This window comes from Psittacula echo (assembly GCF_963264785.1).
Source record: "Psittacula echo genome assembly, chromosome: 2".
Classification (NCBI taxonomy): Eukaryota; Metazoa; Chordata; class Aves; order Psittaciformes; family Psittacidae; genus Psittacula; species Psittacula echo.
This window is the reverse complement of record NC_137737.1, coordinates 24,774,011-24,790,439: the sequence shown is the minus strand read 5'-3', so window position 1 is coordinate 24,790,439 and position 16,429 is coordinate 24,774,011. Positions and strand designations below refer to the sequence as shown.

Genomic DNA, 16,429 nt, shown 5'->3' with positions numbered 1-16,429 from the left:
TTTGGACTTGAGCTTCAGGCTGGTTTGTAAGTTTGATTGACATTTGTGGTATGTTGTGCTAGGAATGAATGACCAAGAAGTGAATTATAGGCTGGTAATTCTTTGTGAATGTATGGGATTAAATTAAATTCATTCCAAGGTTATTTTTCACTGCTTTAGCAAATTGTAAAGAATTTTTAAGGTGCCAACAAATCATAATTATGTGCCATTCTAACAGTGCTCTGTTAAAGAAGTATAAAACTGCCAATGTGTAAACGTGACTCAAGCCTGTCTGTCTTCTCTGTAGCAGATGTTTAAAAGAGGGCTCAGATTTCAGCTGAAGATACATAAGACTTGTGTAGAGTCTTGATTTTTCAGCTGATGTCTAATTTCAGTGAAGGGACATTGAGTTATGTCAACAGAGACACATCATCTGAGAGATTTAGTTCACTGCAAATGAACTCCAGGTATCCCAGACTGTACAATTTCATCACAACTTTAGTGCCTCTTCAGTAACAGCATTATGCTGTGGGCCAGAAGCTGAAATGCAGGCGATTTCCTTCAACATGTAGCTACTGACAAGTGAGACTGCACAGTTATTGCTAGGGCTGGTACCCTCAGTTTCATGGAGATTACAGACTCCATCAATTCTTTCCATTATTTCAGTTTCAGGTTCTAAGCAGGCACAGGAACCTACATCTGCAAGGCTATGTGACCTAGTCTGCTACTGTAATTGCACCCCTGCTATTAGTTGAATGGGAAAGCAATGAGCAAAGCCATTGAAACTGAAATGGATGGCTTATGATGGTTGTGTGACACTACAACCTGACTGTTTAACCTTAAAACTGTCTGAGTGTCAGTGATGTCTCTCCTAACATTCTACAGCCCTTTATGTTTTCTAGAAATGGGTAGGAGCAAGAGAATAGCGCTTTGCTGTAGATCAGGCATGGGGGCCAGACAGTGATGACTGTCCCAGTTGCAGTATGTGATAGTGCTGCTGAAGGCAAATCATTCTCCCTAACTTGAAGTTCCTCTTCACCGAGCGGAGAAGGAGCATGTAGAGGCAACTCAGGTGGAAACCCTAGAGGGATGAGCCGTTTCCTTGCATGGGTAGCCTGCTGGCTGAGCTAGTAGCTTTGTTATATTCAGCAGAATGGCAGCAAATATGGTAGTAAAATGTGAAATGAAAAGCAGTGTATAAAGAGAGATGTCAAATATCTGATATGTTTTGATCTTGACAAAACTAACATCTGTCAAAACAGCTGGTGAAGTCTGCCCTGGGATGGTGTTAACTGGAAATGGAAAATGCCTTTTTTAAGAAGAGTCAGCACTTTTAAGTGCAATGCCTTCTGCTGGGAAACTATAACGTAGACTGTTGTGTCTTTGTCCTACATTCCTAGACCTTTTTATACTCTAACTCCACAGGTATACTGGGGAGATGAGCTGTGCAAATGACAATTTTTTGTTTTGAATCCTATTGCAGGGGTCAGCACCATTTCTTGTCTGTGCTACAGCAGGCACAACAGTGCTGGGAGCATTTGATCCTCTGGATAAAATTGCCAATATCTGTGAAAAGCATGGCCTCTGGCTTCATGTTGACGTGAGTGTGTATACTGTGCAGTTTTGTTTAGCATTGCTTTTTTATAATTGTTATTTTTCTTTGACTGTTGATGTTTCTTTGTAGAAGCAAGGTGGGTTCTAATAACCCCTCCTTCCCCTTTTTTTGTGCATAGAGACTGGAAACAAAGAGTTCTGGTTTGTCTCTGTTACATGCGCTGAAAAATAGCTTGGTTGTGACAAGCAGTCAAAAAGATTTTGTCATTGTTGGGTTATATTTAAAATTATTTAAAAATCAATTTATTTTTCTTGCTACCTCCTAAATATATTTCAAGGGTGATTATATATAAATCTAACTTAAGATTCTTTCCACATTCTGTCGCAAAATGGATGCATTATAATTGTGGTGTATGGCTCATACAGGTTAAAATAAAAATATTCAAATTATTCATATTTTCATACACGTTTGAGTTTCCTGTAGACCTCTCCATGTTTTCCTAAATTGTTCAGAATTTTTTCTTTTCCTCTTTCTTCATAATTTTAAGTTTGGATATTAAAATCCATTCATGAATCTTTTTGGAACAGTAATTGAGACTTTCTATTACCAGAAAGAGTTAGCTGTAAATGTATTTTTCTAAAACTGCATCTCTTCATATTTTCTAAAATTTCATTCTCTTTATAATTGCAATGCCACCAATCCAGAATGGCCAGATTAAAAGCCATGGAGATGTGAGAGAATCTGGAGCAACATTAATGGAGATTTTTAGACTTCCTCTAAATTTTTTAGGAGTTTGTTTAATATTGAGAATCTAAAGAAAAAGCCTGGCTTCTTGTTAAATGATTCACATGGTTTGCAGACTGAGTTATAGCAAGTGACTGCTGCTGTTTCTTCCAACTGTAACCTTGGAGGAAAAAAAGATACAGTACAATTAAAACAAACATTAGAACCCAGGGAAAGTTCTATCTAATTCAGGTCTCTGTGTATTATTGGGAATCAGGATTACCTACTGCAAATGGTCTCAAGAGCTGTTTATAAGAGTATCTTATACAAAAGCAGTGGTGTTGTTTCCAGATTTACACTGATGTATCTCATTTCAGAATATTTTCTGATCCCCAGAATTGATATATTTGCCTTAGGGAGACTCTTCATTAAACACGAAATGATAAAGCTCATGATTCTTAGGAAGGGCAAAAGGGAGAACATAAAATCAGCAAGCTTCAGGAAGATAAATTTCAATAAAGTCAGAAATAGTAGATAAGCTCTGACATGTAGACAGATCTAAAAAGGAAAGGGAAGTTAAGGAAAAAGTTGTTTTAAGAATATAAACTCAGTATAAAGCCCAATAATAAGCCCAAACTGTCTCAGCAGTTAAACCATCAACAGCCTAAGTGCAGAGACTATAACCAGGATCCTTTTGTGTGCATTACAGTATTCATACATGCATTCCAGTTGCTTATTGCATTCTATCATACGTTGTCATGGTTTAAACCCAGTCAGCCATAAATCAGTCATGCAGTCTCTCTCTCACTCCCCCCCTTTCTTTCCCCCACTCCCGGAGGGACGGGGAGGAGAATCAAAAGAATGTAACTCCCACGGGTTGAGATAAGAACAGTTTAATGACTAAGGTATAACACAAGTCACTGCTGCTACCACCAATAATTATAATCATAAAGGAAATAACAAGAGAATACAACACCTCACGACCCGTTGACCGATAATACCCAGCCCCCATCAGTGAGCCAGCCCTTCCAGATAACTCCCAGTTACATCCCAGGCATGACGTGCTATGGTATGGAATACCTCTTTGGCTAGTTTGGGTCAGGTGTCCTGTCTCTGCTTCCTCCTGGCTTCCCCTCCTCCCTGGCAGAGCATGAGGCTCAGAAAGTCCTTGGTCAGACTAAACATTTGATCAGTAACTAAAAACATTGGCGTTATCAGCACTGTTTCCAGGCCGAAAGTCAAAAACACAGCACTGCACCAGCTACTAAGAAGGAGAAAAAATGACTGCTACTGCTGAACCCAGGACATATGTCTGGGACTTGTTTTACACCACCAATAGGCACTCAAGATCCAGCACATACCTATATAATATATTGTGTTCATTTAGCTTTAAATATTAGGTATGAGTATTTCTTCCCTGCTGGTCCTTACTTTGTTTTTTTCCTCCCCACCCCCTATAGACAGATCAGTACAGAAAATCAGGTTTGACCTATTAGCCAGTGCTTAGGTAGTTAGTTTAATCACACTGCGAACACTGTGATTCCCATTATCCAGCTGTAAGTGGCTTGTTACATATATAGCACACTAATTTTCTCATACCTTGTTACCAATTACAGTGCATGGGACACAGGTGATAATCTTGGTTTTGAGCTATCATGCATTGCTCTCAGCTGCATTTATCGTAAAAAATGTGTCCGTCTAGTCTCATCAATACACTTTCCTTCTGTAGTCTCATGGATGGAAGAGACATAGTTAACTTTATTGTGTTTTTGCCATATCTCATGAGAAAGCCAGAGAAACATGCCAAGTTGCAGCTGTGGTAGTGAGTGCAAACCTGGCTGGAAAATCATAGCCAGAGAGCCGTTACCAGGGGTCCACTGCTGACAGGGGAGTAGATTTTGAGCAGGATTCCACAAAAGCCCATCCTAGGTTAGAAGTTATCTGGTATATGCATTAATAACTTGGATGAAAAAGAATACACTGAATACATTTGAAAATGACATAAAATTGCTGCAAGTGGCAGTGGGAGGACAGGATTAGAAATCAAAGATCTTGGTAGTTGAGAGAAAAAAAGTGGAAAAATTAGGTTACAGTTCAATAAACATAGAGCTCTGAGTTTATGCTGTAATAATCAACTGCACGAACAGGCTGGAAATTGCTGGCTAGAGAGCAGATTTTCAGAAAAAAATATCTGAAGCTTGCAGTACATCACAAATCAATGATCGTAAGCATTTTTAAATAGGATTAAATGTCTTTCAGAATTGAATGAAGAAGATTGATTGAGAAAATAATTATTTCTTTCTGCTTGGGCCTCAGTCTGCTTGATCTGGATTGTGTCCAAATAAAAAGCTTTATTTCAAGAAGGTTAAGGACCTACAGGGGAAAGATTAGAAAAGAGTAAAGCAGTGAGGATAAGCAGAAACATATCTAGAAATTATGACCAATGAAGAAAGACTGAAAGCAGTGGTGTTACTTAAACAAGAAGAGACAATGAGACAAATATGTAATAGTCTACAGGTGCTTTCAGAGCTGCTGAAAAGAAGAAAAGGAATAATCTGTTCCCCTGACCATTGCAGATATGACAAGAGGTAACACTGCTTAGGACTGACACTTTAAATTAATAGGGTGGTTACTGTTAAATGCAAATTAAGTGGTTAATTTGTGCAGCTTCCATTATTAGAGGCCTTTAAAACCAGGCAGAGCCAGTGATTCTGACACTTCTTTGGTACCTTCTGATTTGTGTTTGTTTGTTTTAACCAACCCTGGATCTCTAAGAACTTGGTCTTTTTGAACTGGGTAAAAATGTAGAAGCAGTAATTGCTGATGTCTCTCTGCACCTTGTTTTTCACTTCAGTGCTAATCACAAGCTGTGTGTTCACTGATTAATAACCTCTAGAAAAGGCAAGTGTTTGACAGAAATGAGTATTACTGATTGTGCCTTTGGGGTTGGCACACTGTTGAAATGACCACTTGAGGGCCTTTCTAGTCCTGTTTTTCAGAGATAGTGTGAAAATGTCCATGTTCCCAAATAGCTTTGGAAGCAAATCTTGTAAAGAATTATTATATCTCAGTGAGTTTCTTATGAATTATGAAGGTCAGGGAATAATGTAACATGAATTGGAGAGACATCAATTTGATGGGTGGACCACTCGGTGGATAAAGAACTGGCTGGATGGCCACACGCAAAGAGTTGTGGTCAATGGCTCAATGTCCGGCTGGAGACTGATAACAAGTGGTGTCCCTCAGGGATCGGTGTTGGGACCAGTCTTGTTCAACATCTTTGTCGGTGACATGGACAGTGGGATTGAGCGCGCCCTCAGCAAGTTTGCTGATGACACCAAGCTGTGTGGTTCAGTTGATACGCTGGTGTGAAGGGATGCCATCCAGAGGGACCTCGACACACTTGTAAGGTGGGCTGATGCCAACCTTATGAAGTTTAACCATGATGAGTGCAAAGTCCTACACCTGGGTCGGAGCAATCCCAGGCACATCAAAAGCAGCATGACCAGCAGGTCAAAGGAGGTGATCCTGCCCCTCTACTCTGCTCTCGTGAGACCTCACTTGGAGTATTGTGTGCAGTTCTGGTGTCCTCAACATAAAAACGACATGGAACTGTTGGAACAAGTCCAGAGGAGGGCCACGAGGATGATCAGGGGAGTGGAGCACCTCCCGTATGGAGACAGGCTGAGAAAGTTGGGGCTGTTCAGCCTGGAGAAGAGAAGGCTGCGTGGAGACCTCATAGCAGCCTTCCAGTATCTGAAGGGGGCCTATAAGGATGCTGGGGAGGGACTCTTTGTTAGGGACTGTAGTGATAGGACAAGGGGTAATGGGTTCAAACTTAAACAGGAGAAGTTTAGATTGGATATAAGGAAGAAGTTCTTTACTGTGAGGGTGGTGAGGCACTGGAATAGGTTGCCCAGGGAGGTTGTGAGTGCTCCATCCTTGGCGGTGTTCAAGGCTAGGTTGGATGAGGCCTTGGGTGACATGGTTTAGTGTGGGGTGTCCCTGCCCATGGTAGGGGGTTTGGAACTAGATGATCTTAAGGTCCTTTCCAACCCTAACTATTCTATGATTCTATGACTGTTTTGACTATTGAATCATATAATGAGAAGAGTGAAATTTGTCTATGAATAGTTTGTCTTCTTATAGCATGGCAAATTTGGGCTAGCTAGAGAAACTTGGTTTCAAGTCATGGCTCTGCCACAGGAGTACAGTGATGTTTGAGGCAAATAATTTCCTACCTGAAGTCCTACCTGTAGATTGAGCAACAGCCCTTTCCTCAGCAAGGATGTTGTGAGCATAACAACATAAAATATGATGTGGTGCATTAACGTACTGTGTTAATGAAAATGGCATGATAAGACAAGTTATTGACCTTACATTTCCCTTGTGAGACTTTACAATTTGTGTCTGCCGGATAGCAGACCTTGTTCCTAATTTATGGCCTATGAAGCAAATACTGATGCTGAATTCAAAGATTAGCTATCACATCTGTTTTTCTTTTGCTTAAGTAGATTCTGCCTGCATGAACATTGAAAATTCTTCTTTACTTTTTCCATATTTAGTAATAATTTCTCAAATGCACTGTATGACATGTCTAGTGTTTGTGTGTTCTCCCACCCCTTCCGTGGGGCAAATATTGTTGTTTGAGCACTGAAGATTCACAGTGCCTGGTGCGTGAAATCTGATCCTTGCAGAATTCATGGATGTGAATCAGCTTTCTTAACGCTAGTTGACCATAAATTAAACCTGTGTAATATAAAACTAGTTGCCTGAGTTCCTTCTATAGTCCATGGTATCTGCAAAAGGTGTTGCCCAAAGACAGGTATCTAGAATAGATGGGATGACACTCAAGAAGGAGTTTCAGTGGAGATCTCCTCACTAAAGAGGCAGCCTAAATGATTTTAAGACCCCACACTTAGTTCTTATATTGACCTCAGGGAGATGTGGTGAATCTTACTCCATTTTAACGTTAGTTGGTAACAGAAATGCTGCTAGTGCCTACTCACTGACTTTGCTTTTAATATCTAAACTCTGTGGAAAATCTGAACCTGGACTTTGCAATTGGCAGAGATTATAATTCTCTACTGTTTCACTTGTGTCTCAGAAAGGAAACAGCTAGTAGGAAGAAGATGTGCAAAATGGGGCTTTATGTTTTTATTTCTTAGGTTTAGGCTGGCAGAAAGGAAGCACTTCTGATCTAGTATCAGGAATGGTTCTGGTTAGCAAGTATATCAGTTCATGCCCTTGCTTATATGGAAGAGAGTGTAATTTGTTTCTCCCATCAGCTCCTCCATTTTAAGCATAGCCCCAGGTTGCCATCTTTATTTCAGTATGTGATACTAAAGGCAAAATTTAGCCCATTGACATGTAGTAAACTAAGTTTTAAGTGAGATAAAGCATCTTCAGAAATTACAAGTTGAAGCATTATCAAAAGAACGTTATACAAATAATATTGTCTTGGTTCTATAAATGTTCCAACAGGCTTCTTGGGGTGGCTCAGCTTTGATATCGAGGAAGCATTGCAGACTTCTTCATGGCATTCACAGGTATGTCAGTACAGTTGATGGACACCCTTACCAGGGACTGAGATGGAAGTTGTGTGGCCTCTTGACCTCTATGACAGCTACATTTTCCAAAACACACATTACTATTAATTGGAGAGATTTCAGAACCTGTGGGGGGGTGAGTGGGGATGTGTGTGAGGGGAAAGGGAATTCTGACTTGGATTGTGTTTGGCCATTTTTGATTCTCTAGTACTCATGATTATAGGTGCAAGTTCCACCTCTCTTCATTTATAAATTTCACAGGGCAGATTCCGTTGCCTGGAATCCCCACAAAATGCTGTTGGCAGGAATCCAGTGCTGTGCTCTTCTGGTGAAAGACGACTCTGTAAGTCCTGTCTTTTTTTAAAATGCAGTAGGCTGACATTGCTGTAATATGGAAATGGAAATAATTAGAAAAGAACTGCAAGTGCAAAGGCTGAATGATAGAATTTTGAGTTCCACCACAAAATTAATAAATGATGAATAAGAGAGCAGGGTCAAACCAGTCCAAGTCACTGCACTCACCAGTGGTCAAACTTTGCAGCTGCTGCCCTTGCTAGTCAACTTTTGTACGTGACTTGCATTCAGGATTGAGTATTTTGTTACCTAGGCCTGCAGCACTTAAATGCTGAGCTCATTAAAGTCCTCAGAATAGCTGTCATCCACTGGGACAGAGCTGAGCCTACAAACTGAGTAGACAGAGCTTGCCTTTGCATCCCCTTTACGTGGGTGCACCAGAGTGGGAAAGGGGAGAAAGAGACAGAGCATATGCAGGTAAAGGTGCTGAGCCTTTACTAGCCTCTACTAGTTTTTCCTCATTGCCAGGGTGATTGAGGCTTTCCCAAAGCCATGACTAATTAAAATGTCTAGCAAGCAAACAACAGACACGTGATCTCAAGTGACACAAAAGTGAGATGAGTCTGCAATGTGGTAAAACTCCCTGCTTATACCTCTGTGGAATTCTTCTATCTTAATAAAGAAACCAGTAAGAGGTCAATTATTTCAAACCCCACTTCAAACTCAGCCCTGCTAAAACCATCAGGGTTGAGCTTTAGCTTACATTTAATAGGTTATGAATGACTGAATAGGAATTTAATAGGAGTGAATGACATTATGAAGATATGGAACCCCTAGGGTTTACATCACTATTTTGTGGCCATGGTTCATCACGGTCACTTTTATAAATCACTGTCAAAACAGCTGACAGTTTCTATTCAGCTGCTAGTAGTTAGCTATCCATGTAACTGGTTACTAACTTCTGGTAGTAAGAACGAATGAGCGTAGATGCTAATCAGTGCTCTCTTGGCACTGTTTGCTCCGAGTCAGGGGTGAGACATAACAGGACAGCAAGACATGGGTTTGATGGATGGACTATTAAGTGGGTAAGAAGTGGCTGGATAGTTTGGGCTTGCATTTGCATTGCAGTCAATGGTTCAGTTTCCAAGTGGAAACCAGTAACGAGTGGTTAAGGGTCCATACTGGGACCAATACTATTTAGTATCTTTATCAATGACATGTACAGTGGGATTGAGTGCATCCTTAGCAAGTTTGCAGATGACACCAAGCTGAATGGTGCAGTTGACAGCTTGAGGGACCTGGGCAGGCTGTAAGAATTAAACTCCAGGACTGCCTGTCCATTACTTTATCTTTATTCCAGGATGACAAACAAGCAGAATGACGTTATTGACTAAGATTAATGTGGTGTCTTAATTGCAGGGCTGGGAAGAATTCAGTGCTATATTTTTAACTAAAGAGGCCCCAGGTAATGATTAGACTACTTTGGCTACATAGTGGAAATTTTTCAGGTAATAAAAGGGAAGAAATGGAGAGGAATGAAATATTCTAGCTGCCCTGGAATTTAAAGTCACTTTACAAACACTGTTCCAACATCAGGGCTCTGGCACCCTTTCTGCATTCTTCTTCCCTGGAGTGTAATGTCTGATAGAGCAATCCTATTCCACTTCTATAGTCAGATCCTGTTGTACAGTGAGACACATTATGGAAAGTACAAGAATTCTCTGTATGGGGAGAAGGTGTTTTACTCTGTTTAATTCCTGGAAAATTGGCACTTAGGTGTTTTGTGTATGTGCTCGTAGTGTTTATATGCAAACAGATACACATGCAAATTTGAGTGCGTTTGTGTCAGCTTTGTGAAAGTGTTGGAATATAAATTCTCAAGAAAAAAAGATCAAATGCATATTGAAGACACTTTGGCAGAAAGGCCTTTTTTCACTTTAATTCTGTCCATTCCAGAACAGGCATCTGAATCCAGTTTCCCATTAAAAATGCTGTTTTCACACCAGTAAGAGAAGGAAAGGATATGTGTATTGGTTTCTCACTTTGAAGCTTGTTCCACTGCTCCTAAATTATATTGCTGCATTACTTACTGCTGCAGATAAAGCACACATTTATATGTGAACGTAATTCCTTCACACTGTGGTTAGGATCCATCAGTGGCAGTTGGATGCTGAGGTGGGAACTGGAAGAGTTTGACACATACTGCTCTGCTAGTGAATATTCAAGGAGCCTCAGGTAATTTCTGAAGTGGTGAATTCTGCAGGAAGTCAGAGCAACAAAATGTTAAACACAGATGTTAAGTCCTATTTATGAATCAAGCCCTACCTCCCTTTGAAAGTCTGATTAAAGAAGTTTTGTTAGCCTGTCTTCCCATTTGGGGTCCATTTGGAACTATGGACTACCTCCACAGTTTAGGGTTTAGGATTTAGGATTAGGGTTAGGTAATTATAAGTGGACAAATAATCCCCTTCAGTTTTTCATTCTCTTTGTTGGTTTGTTGGGTTTGTTTTATTTGTTTTGTGGTTTCTCTCCTTTTTTAGCTACATAGCATCAATAAAGCTATGTGGTTTTTAGTAGTGTTAGTAGGCTTAAAACATTGCAGCTAGATTATTAGAATGAAACATTGTATTGAAATATTTTCCTAGATAGATTAAAGAAAAAAATAAACTGCAATGAAATGCTGATAAAAGAGTATTTTCCAGCCTTAGTGAAAAAAAATTGGAATGTTTTCCAAAGAAAGTAGAGATAGAAAAGGGAAATATGTTTCATTTGATTAGAAGGGAGGAGCATTTTCACCAAAGGGAAAGAGAGATTGCTTAATTCTCTATAAAAGCTCAAGAACAATGACAGTAGCTCTTAATGCTTAAAAAACTCAGGAAATACACAGCTATTCCTTTTTCGCGGCAATGCCCTGAGTAACTTTCATCATGTCTGTAGTAAGATCGACTTAGAAAACACTTGTATTGCTGTGGTGTGAATTGCAGTGACCATTTAAAAACAAAGCTAGATGGACTGATAGTCTCAAAACATTAGTGAGCCAGCTTTGTTCTTGATGTTCTTGAAATGCTATGAATTAGTCTTGGATTGCACATTAAGACCACAGAGCTACTCTAATTTGTTCTTCCTATAATCTATATGAATGTGAATATTATCACCATATAAATAGAGAACTAATGTTTATCACCAATGCCAAAGTTCTGTGACTCATTAGAGTGTAGCAGTAGGTTGGGTAGTTAGCAATCAGTTCTAGGTAATGAGCAGAGTTTTCACTTAACAATTAAATACAGTTTCAAAGAATGTAGCTAATGAAATCAGAGTAATCTCTTCCTCATCCTTAGCAGTATCACAAAGATACCTACTTCCCTGGTTCCTTTCCAGGGCAACTGTAGGAAATACTTTATTCCCATTGCTTTCTGCTTCAGGTTAGTACAACTGAGAGCTCATTTTGACTTCTTTAAGTGAATTACAGGGGTGGCCTTTTGCACTGCTTTTAAGAATTTTCAAGTATGACATTCGAAATGTTGGCCCTATTGCTTCTGATAAGGTGAATCAGGGAGATGTTTGTCTTGGGGGAAAAAAACTTGGGGAAAAAGATGTTTTGTTAATGAAATTGAAATTCACTTTTAACTAGCAGTGGAAATGGAAAGAGATCAGAAGCCTTGTTGTAGGTGAGTGTGTTCAATAAGAAAAATGTTGAATTATGAAACTGGAACTCTTATATGTTGATTTCAGTATCAATAATTATTCATTTATTTGTTATTAATTAGAACAAGCAGTGACAACCCACAGACTTCATCAAAAACAAAGGCTATTTGAAACCTCATAGTAGATTGGAGCCTGTATAAAAATAGTATTTCCATATTCTAAACTTTAAGAGCCCTGATGTAAGACAGAGCACTATTGTAAGACAGAGCACTATTATTAGTCTGTGTACAAAGGGTAGAAAAAAATAAAAGATGCTGAAGAAAATCTCAAACTTGTCAAATGGGGCAATGACATTTTTACAATTCCTTTGAACAGAAGAAAGAGTTCAATTACTATGTGGAAAACTGCTGGGGTGTTCTTGGGACTGAGAATGTTGAGTTTGAAAGCAGGTTTTTTTTTTCTTCTGCTTTTCTGTCATTTGCGTATTTTGGATTTTTTCCTCTTTTTTTGTCCTCCCTGACCAAACTCTATTCTACATTATTCTTTTTTTCCTCCATCTTGCTTCTTGCATTGGTCTGGCACCTCCCTTCCCCCTCCCTTCTTTCCTTCCCCCTCTTCTTTCCTTTCCCCCTATCTTTCCTTCCCCCTCTTCTTTCCTTCCCCCCTTCTTTTCTTCCTCTCCTTCTTTCCTTTCCCCCCTTCTTGCCTTCCCCCCTTCTTTTCTTCCTCCCCTTCTTTCCTTCCCCCCCTTCTTTCCTTCCCCCCCTTCTTTCCTTCCCCCCCTTCTTTCCTTCCCCCCCTTCTTTCCTTCCCCCCCTTCTTTCCTTCCCCCCCTTCTTTCCTTCCCCCCCTTCTTTCTTTCCCCCCCCCTTCTTTCCCTTTCCCTTTCCCTCTCTCTCCTTCCCTCTTCTTCCTCCCTCTTCCTCACTTTTTTCTCTTTCTCACAAAGCATGATTGTTATTTCTTCTCCTGTCTGCTCTAGTGATGTGCTGGAGGATGTCATTGTACTTGCCTCTGGAGACTGACAACAGGCAATATCTGCAGCAGGAGTTCCTGAGCATGTTTCATTATTAGTAATATAAGCAGGTGGGAGAGGATCACCAAGCCGGCACATCATGTCAGCTTCGGATGCACCAGGAGAGTAGGACAGTATCTAACCTTTTTTTTTTTTTTTTTTTAAATGAAATATGTTCCCAGGCATTTGAGTTCACTCAGGGATATTGAACTATTGTTCTTGTTGAGTTTTCACTCTAAAGCATTTGTTTTTAAACTATGAAACTCTGCAGCTGTACTGTGAGCTTAAGTGAACTCAGTCTTTCTGTAATATTGCCAACAGAGTTTAGGGTTTTTGTGACAAACAGAAGTTATTATTTCTCAGATGACAGGAGTGATGGGAACAAATATCCAATGATGTACTCTGTTGTGCAGCTGTTTTACATTTTGATAAGGCAGAAGATAGTTCCACATTGATCAGCCCTCCTATCCACTCACTGCAGAAACACTGCAAAATTTTGAAGTCAGTAAGATTTGAAGCAATTAACTTAGATTTGTGGATGTTGTTGCCTTTGTTTGTTTTGTTATATATACATTTTAATACAATGTCTAGTGAGCTTGTATTTCTCCTTGAAGTCAGGGTATGGAGATCTAAATGAATAGAACACAATGGCTTGACAGAGATTCCTATTCCTGTTTTGCAACTGCTAGCCAAAGAACACAAAGCTGAAAATCCAAAAAGTAGGTGAATTGTGTAGATCAAGTGCTTGACTTTTCTTTGGTTTCTAATATCACCCTCTTGCCTGCCTTTTTTTGAGAAAGTTGGGAAGTACGTGTGAGAATCTTATATACCACAAAAAGCTGCATACAGTGTTTGCTTTCAGCTATGGTTTCTGTGTGCTGCAGCAGCACATTATCACTGATGGCTGCAGAAGGAGAGCAGCCACTGCCCCCCAAGCTGTCACATAAACTTTTTTTTCACAAGGCTGAATGTGTTCGTCCTGTGCTAAAGAGTTCAGGCTGAATCCTGTCGTTTTCAAAAACCAACAATATTACAGTGGGATCTTCAAACCCCTACAGAAGTTGTGGGGAAATCTTTGGTGTTCTCCTTTTGTGCAGGCTGGTTTTTCTTTTTTGCTTTGTTTTTAGTATTGGTGGAAGGAATTGAAAAAGCTGGGAGAGAGGGAGACTTATTCTGTGTATGCCAGTGGATTATTTCTCCCTTGGATTTTTTTGTCTTCACCTTTTTTCTCTATTTTACTGCCAGTTCCAAAGTTACCAGTCATGTACTGTAATGTAGATCAAGAACTGTACCTCTGTTACAGGAAAGTGACACTTTAACAGTGATGTCAGACCCTGCCATTTTAAAATCAGAGTCACAACGCATGCAGAGGAAAGGATGAAATATGCAATGCTTTTTCAGTTGTTTCAGTTTGAAGAGTGATGTTGAATTGGAAAATGAATTGTGCTCTTTGGGCTACTGTTCAGCAGTTTGTCATGCTGTCCACTTACGTTCATTGGTCTGTTCTGCATCAAAGACTTCTGGTTCAACTGTCACTTAACTACATGTTTGCAGATCTGAATTAGATGTTGTAGTCATGTTTTTAACCTCATCTGAATATCTATTCTAGCATTATCTTACTGATTGTGGTTTATGTTTCTTACCCTCTTCTGATATTGCTGACAAATCTCCAATCTTTTCTGTCTCCTGGGCTCTTGTAAGTCACCCTCATCTCTGCACTTATAACCTGCGTTCTGCAGCCCTTCTCTCTACTTCATAGTATTACAGACTATACTTTGATATTTCATTCTTTAGCTAATGGCCAGTGCTATGCATTTTCTCTTGTACTTCTTTGGGCACCTGTTTCTGTGGTACCTACTCCCACGGTTTCCTGAGATGTGATTTCTTGGATTCCTCTTCAACCTGCAACTTTTCATTGACATTATGAAGGAAATAATAAACAGAGAGATGCTTCTTTATTTTCAGAGCTGACTTCACTGAGTTCATCTGAACACCATTAGCTTTGGATGGTTTCCTGCACATCCAGTTCTGTTTTACTAAGCTGTTGGTACAGACAGGAAGAAAAAGCTTTGGCATGTGATGAAGTTACAAAGGCTTGGAAATGCTCATCAGCAATCTATGTCTCTGTTGTGTTCCTAATAGGGCCTCCTGAAGAAGTGTTACTCTGCCGAGGCCGCCTACCTGTTCCAACAGGACAAGTTCTACGATGTCAGCTATGACACTGGTGACAAGTCCATTCAGTGCAGCAGACGTCCAGATGCGTTCAAATTCTGGCTGATGTGGAAAGCATTGGGAACCACAGGCCTCGAGGAGAGAGTAAACAGAGCACTGGCTTTGGCTAGGTACCACCACACAGTTTTGAATATGTCTAGTCTGTGTAATTGACCAAAATGTTGACATTACTGATACTCCATATCTTGGAAGAGACCACATTGTTACTTCCCCTCCCCCCCCCTTTTCCTTTTGTTTGTGTATAATAGGAGGAACTAATAGCAATAGTAATTAGTGTTATTACATTTGCTACCATATTTAATAGTAATGATTATTTTTAGCAGCAAGTATATTGGTAAACATAGAAGTCCAAATTATGCTATCAATCTACATTATTTAATATTTATGTTGTCTGAACCAGACATAGAACAGGCAGAACAGGTTTATCATATATCCTCTTCTAACTGTGTCTTTTGGTGTTAATGTAGAAGCAGTCCTATATGCCAGGCTCTGAGCGGGGTCTAGCAAGAAGTGAATTAGCTATTCTTCTGTTTACTTCATTCCTCATGACTGAGGAAATGCAGAAAGCTGATGGTGTAGGAAAATTTGTATGAGGTCATCCTGTTAATGTTAGGATGTAGTAGAAGTATGTGAAGGCATATTGTTCTGAGATGCTGCTTGTTTTTTTTCTCCACAAGTTTGCAGAATTTCTTAACGTTTACAGTATGTTCTGTTAGGGGTTGAAGCACCTTTTTGTTACTATCTTCCCCTCACCTGCCCAGTTAAATTTTACTCAGTTTTTCGTCTTGCAGATCTGAGTTTCACAGCTGAGTTCTGCAAAATTCTTGCTAGATGGTGTTTCTAAAGTGATGGGAAACTTCCATACACAGGTTGCTTTATCTTCTCAGAGAAGAAATAATGTCGAAATAAGACAACGGCCCATTAAAAACAATTCACTTGAAGTGTCATGTATGTTTGGAATTTATACAAAAGAATCCACAATGAAATCTTTACCAGTTCCTGGGCCAGCTACTACCATGAATCAAATAATTAATATTGCAAAACAGTCACCCATAACATATTGCCATTTTATTTTTTTTGTATGAACTACCGAGTTGAAAATAATTGAATGTTTACTACAGTGAAAATTGAAGGAATAACCTCACTTTAATTAAGTCACTTAAAGAACAGGTAAAAATACCTATGACCTAAACCCAGAGGGAATTGGAAAGGAATGAAGACAGGAAAACCAGAAAAGCTCAAATGAGCTGTGGCTTTTTTCTCCACTTTATTTCTTTAAACCATTCATTATTTGGCCAGTTAAATGTTCCTTAATATCTTCTGGTTAAATTGCACCTTGTTTTTGTTCCAAAGCATTGTACTGTTCTGTGTGAGTAAGTAATTCATTGCTGTGTCAGTGGGAGAACTCAGCCTTATCAAGGTCACTGGCCAAGGTCA

General features: G+C 39.6%; 1 protein-coding gene across 1 annotated transcript in view; it reads left to right on the top strand.

Moving 5' to 3' along the window:
- GADL1 (glutamate decarboxylase like 1) overlaps positions 1-16,429 on the top strand; it is a 73,623-nt gene that overhangs the window by 13,398 nt on the left and 43,796 nt on the right. Inside the window, exons 8-11 of the mRNA XM_080609869.1 lie at positions 1,463-1,579; positions 7,742-7,806; positions 8,068-8,149; positions 14,903-15,102. Of these exons, the coding sequence (XP_080465995.1) occupies positions 1,463-1,579; positions 7,742-7,806; positions 8,068-8,149; positions 14,903-15,102 (464 nt within the window). The remainder of the gene's footprint in view (positions 1-1,462; positions 1,580-7,741; positions 7,807-8,067; positions 8,150-14,902; positions 15,103-16,429) is intronic.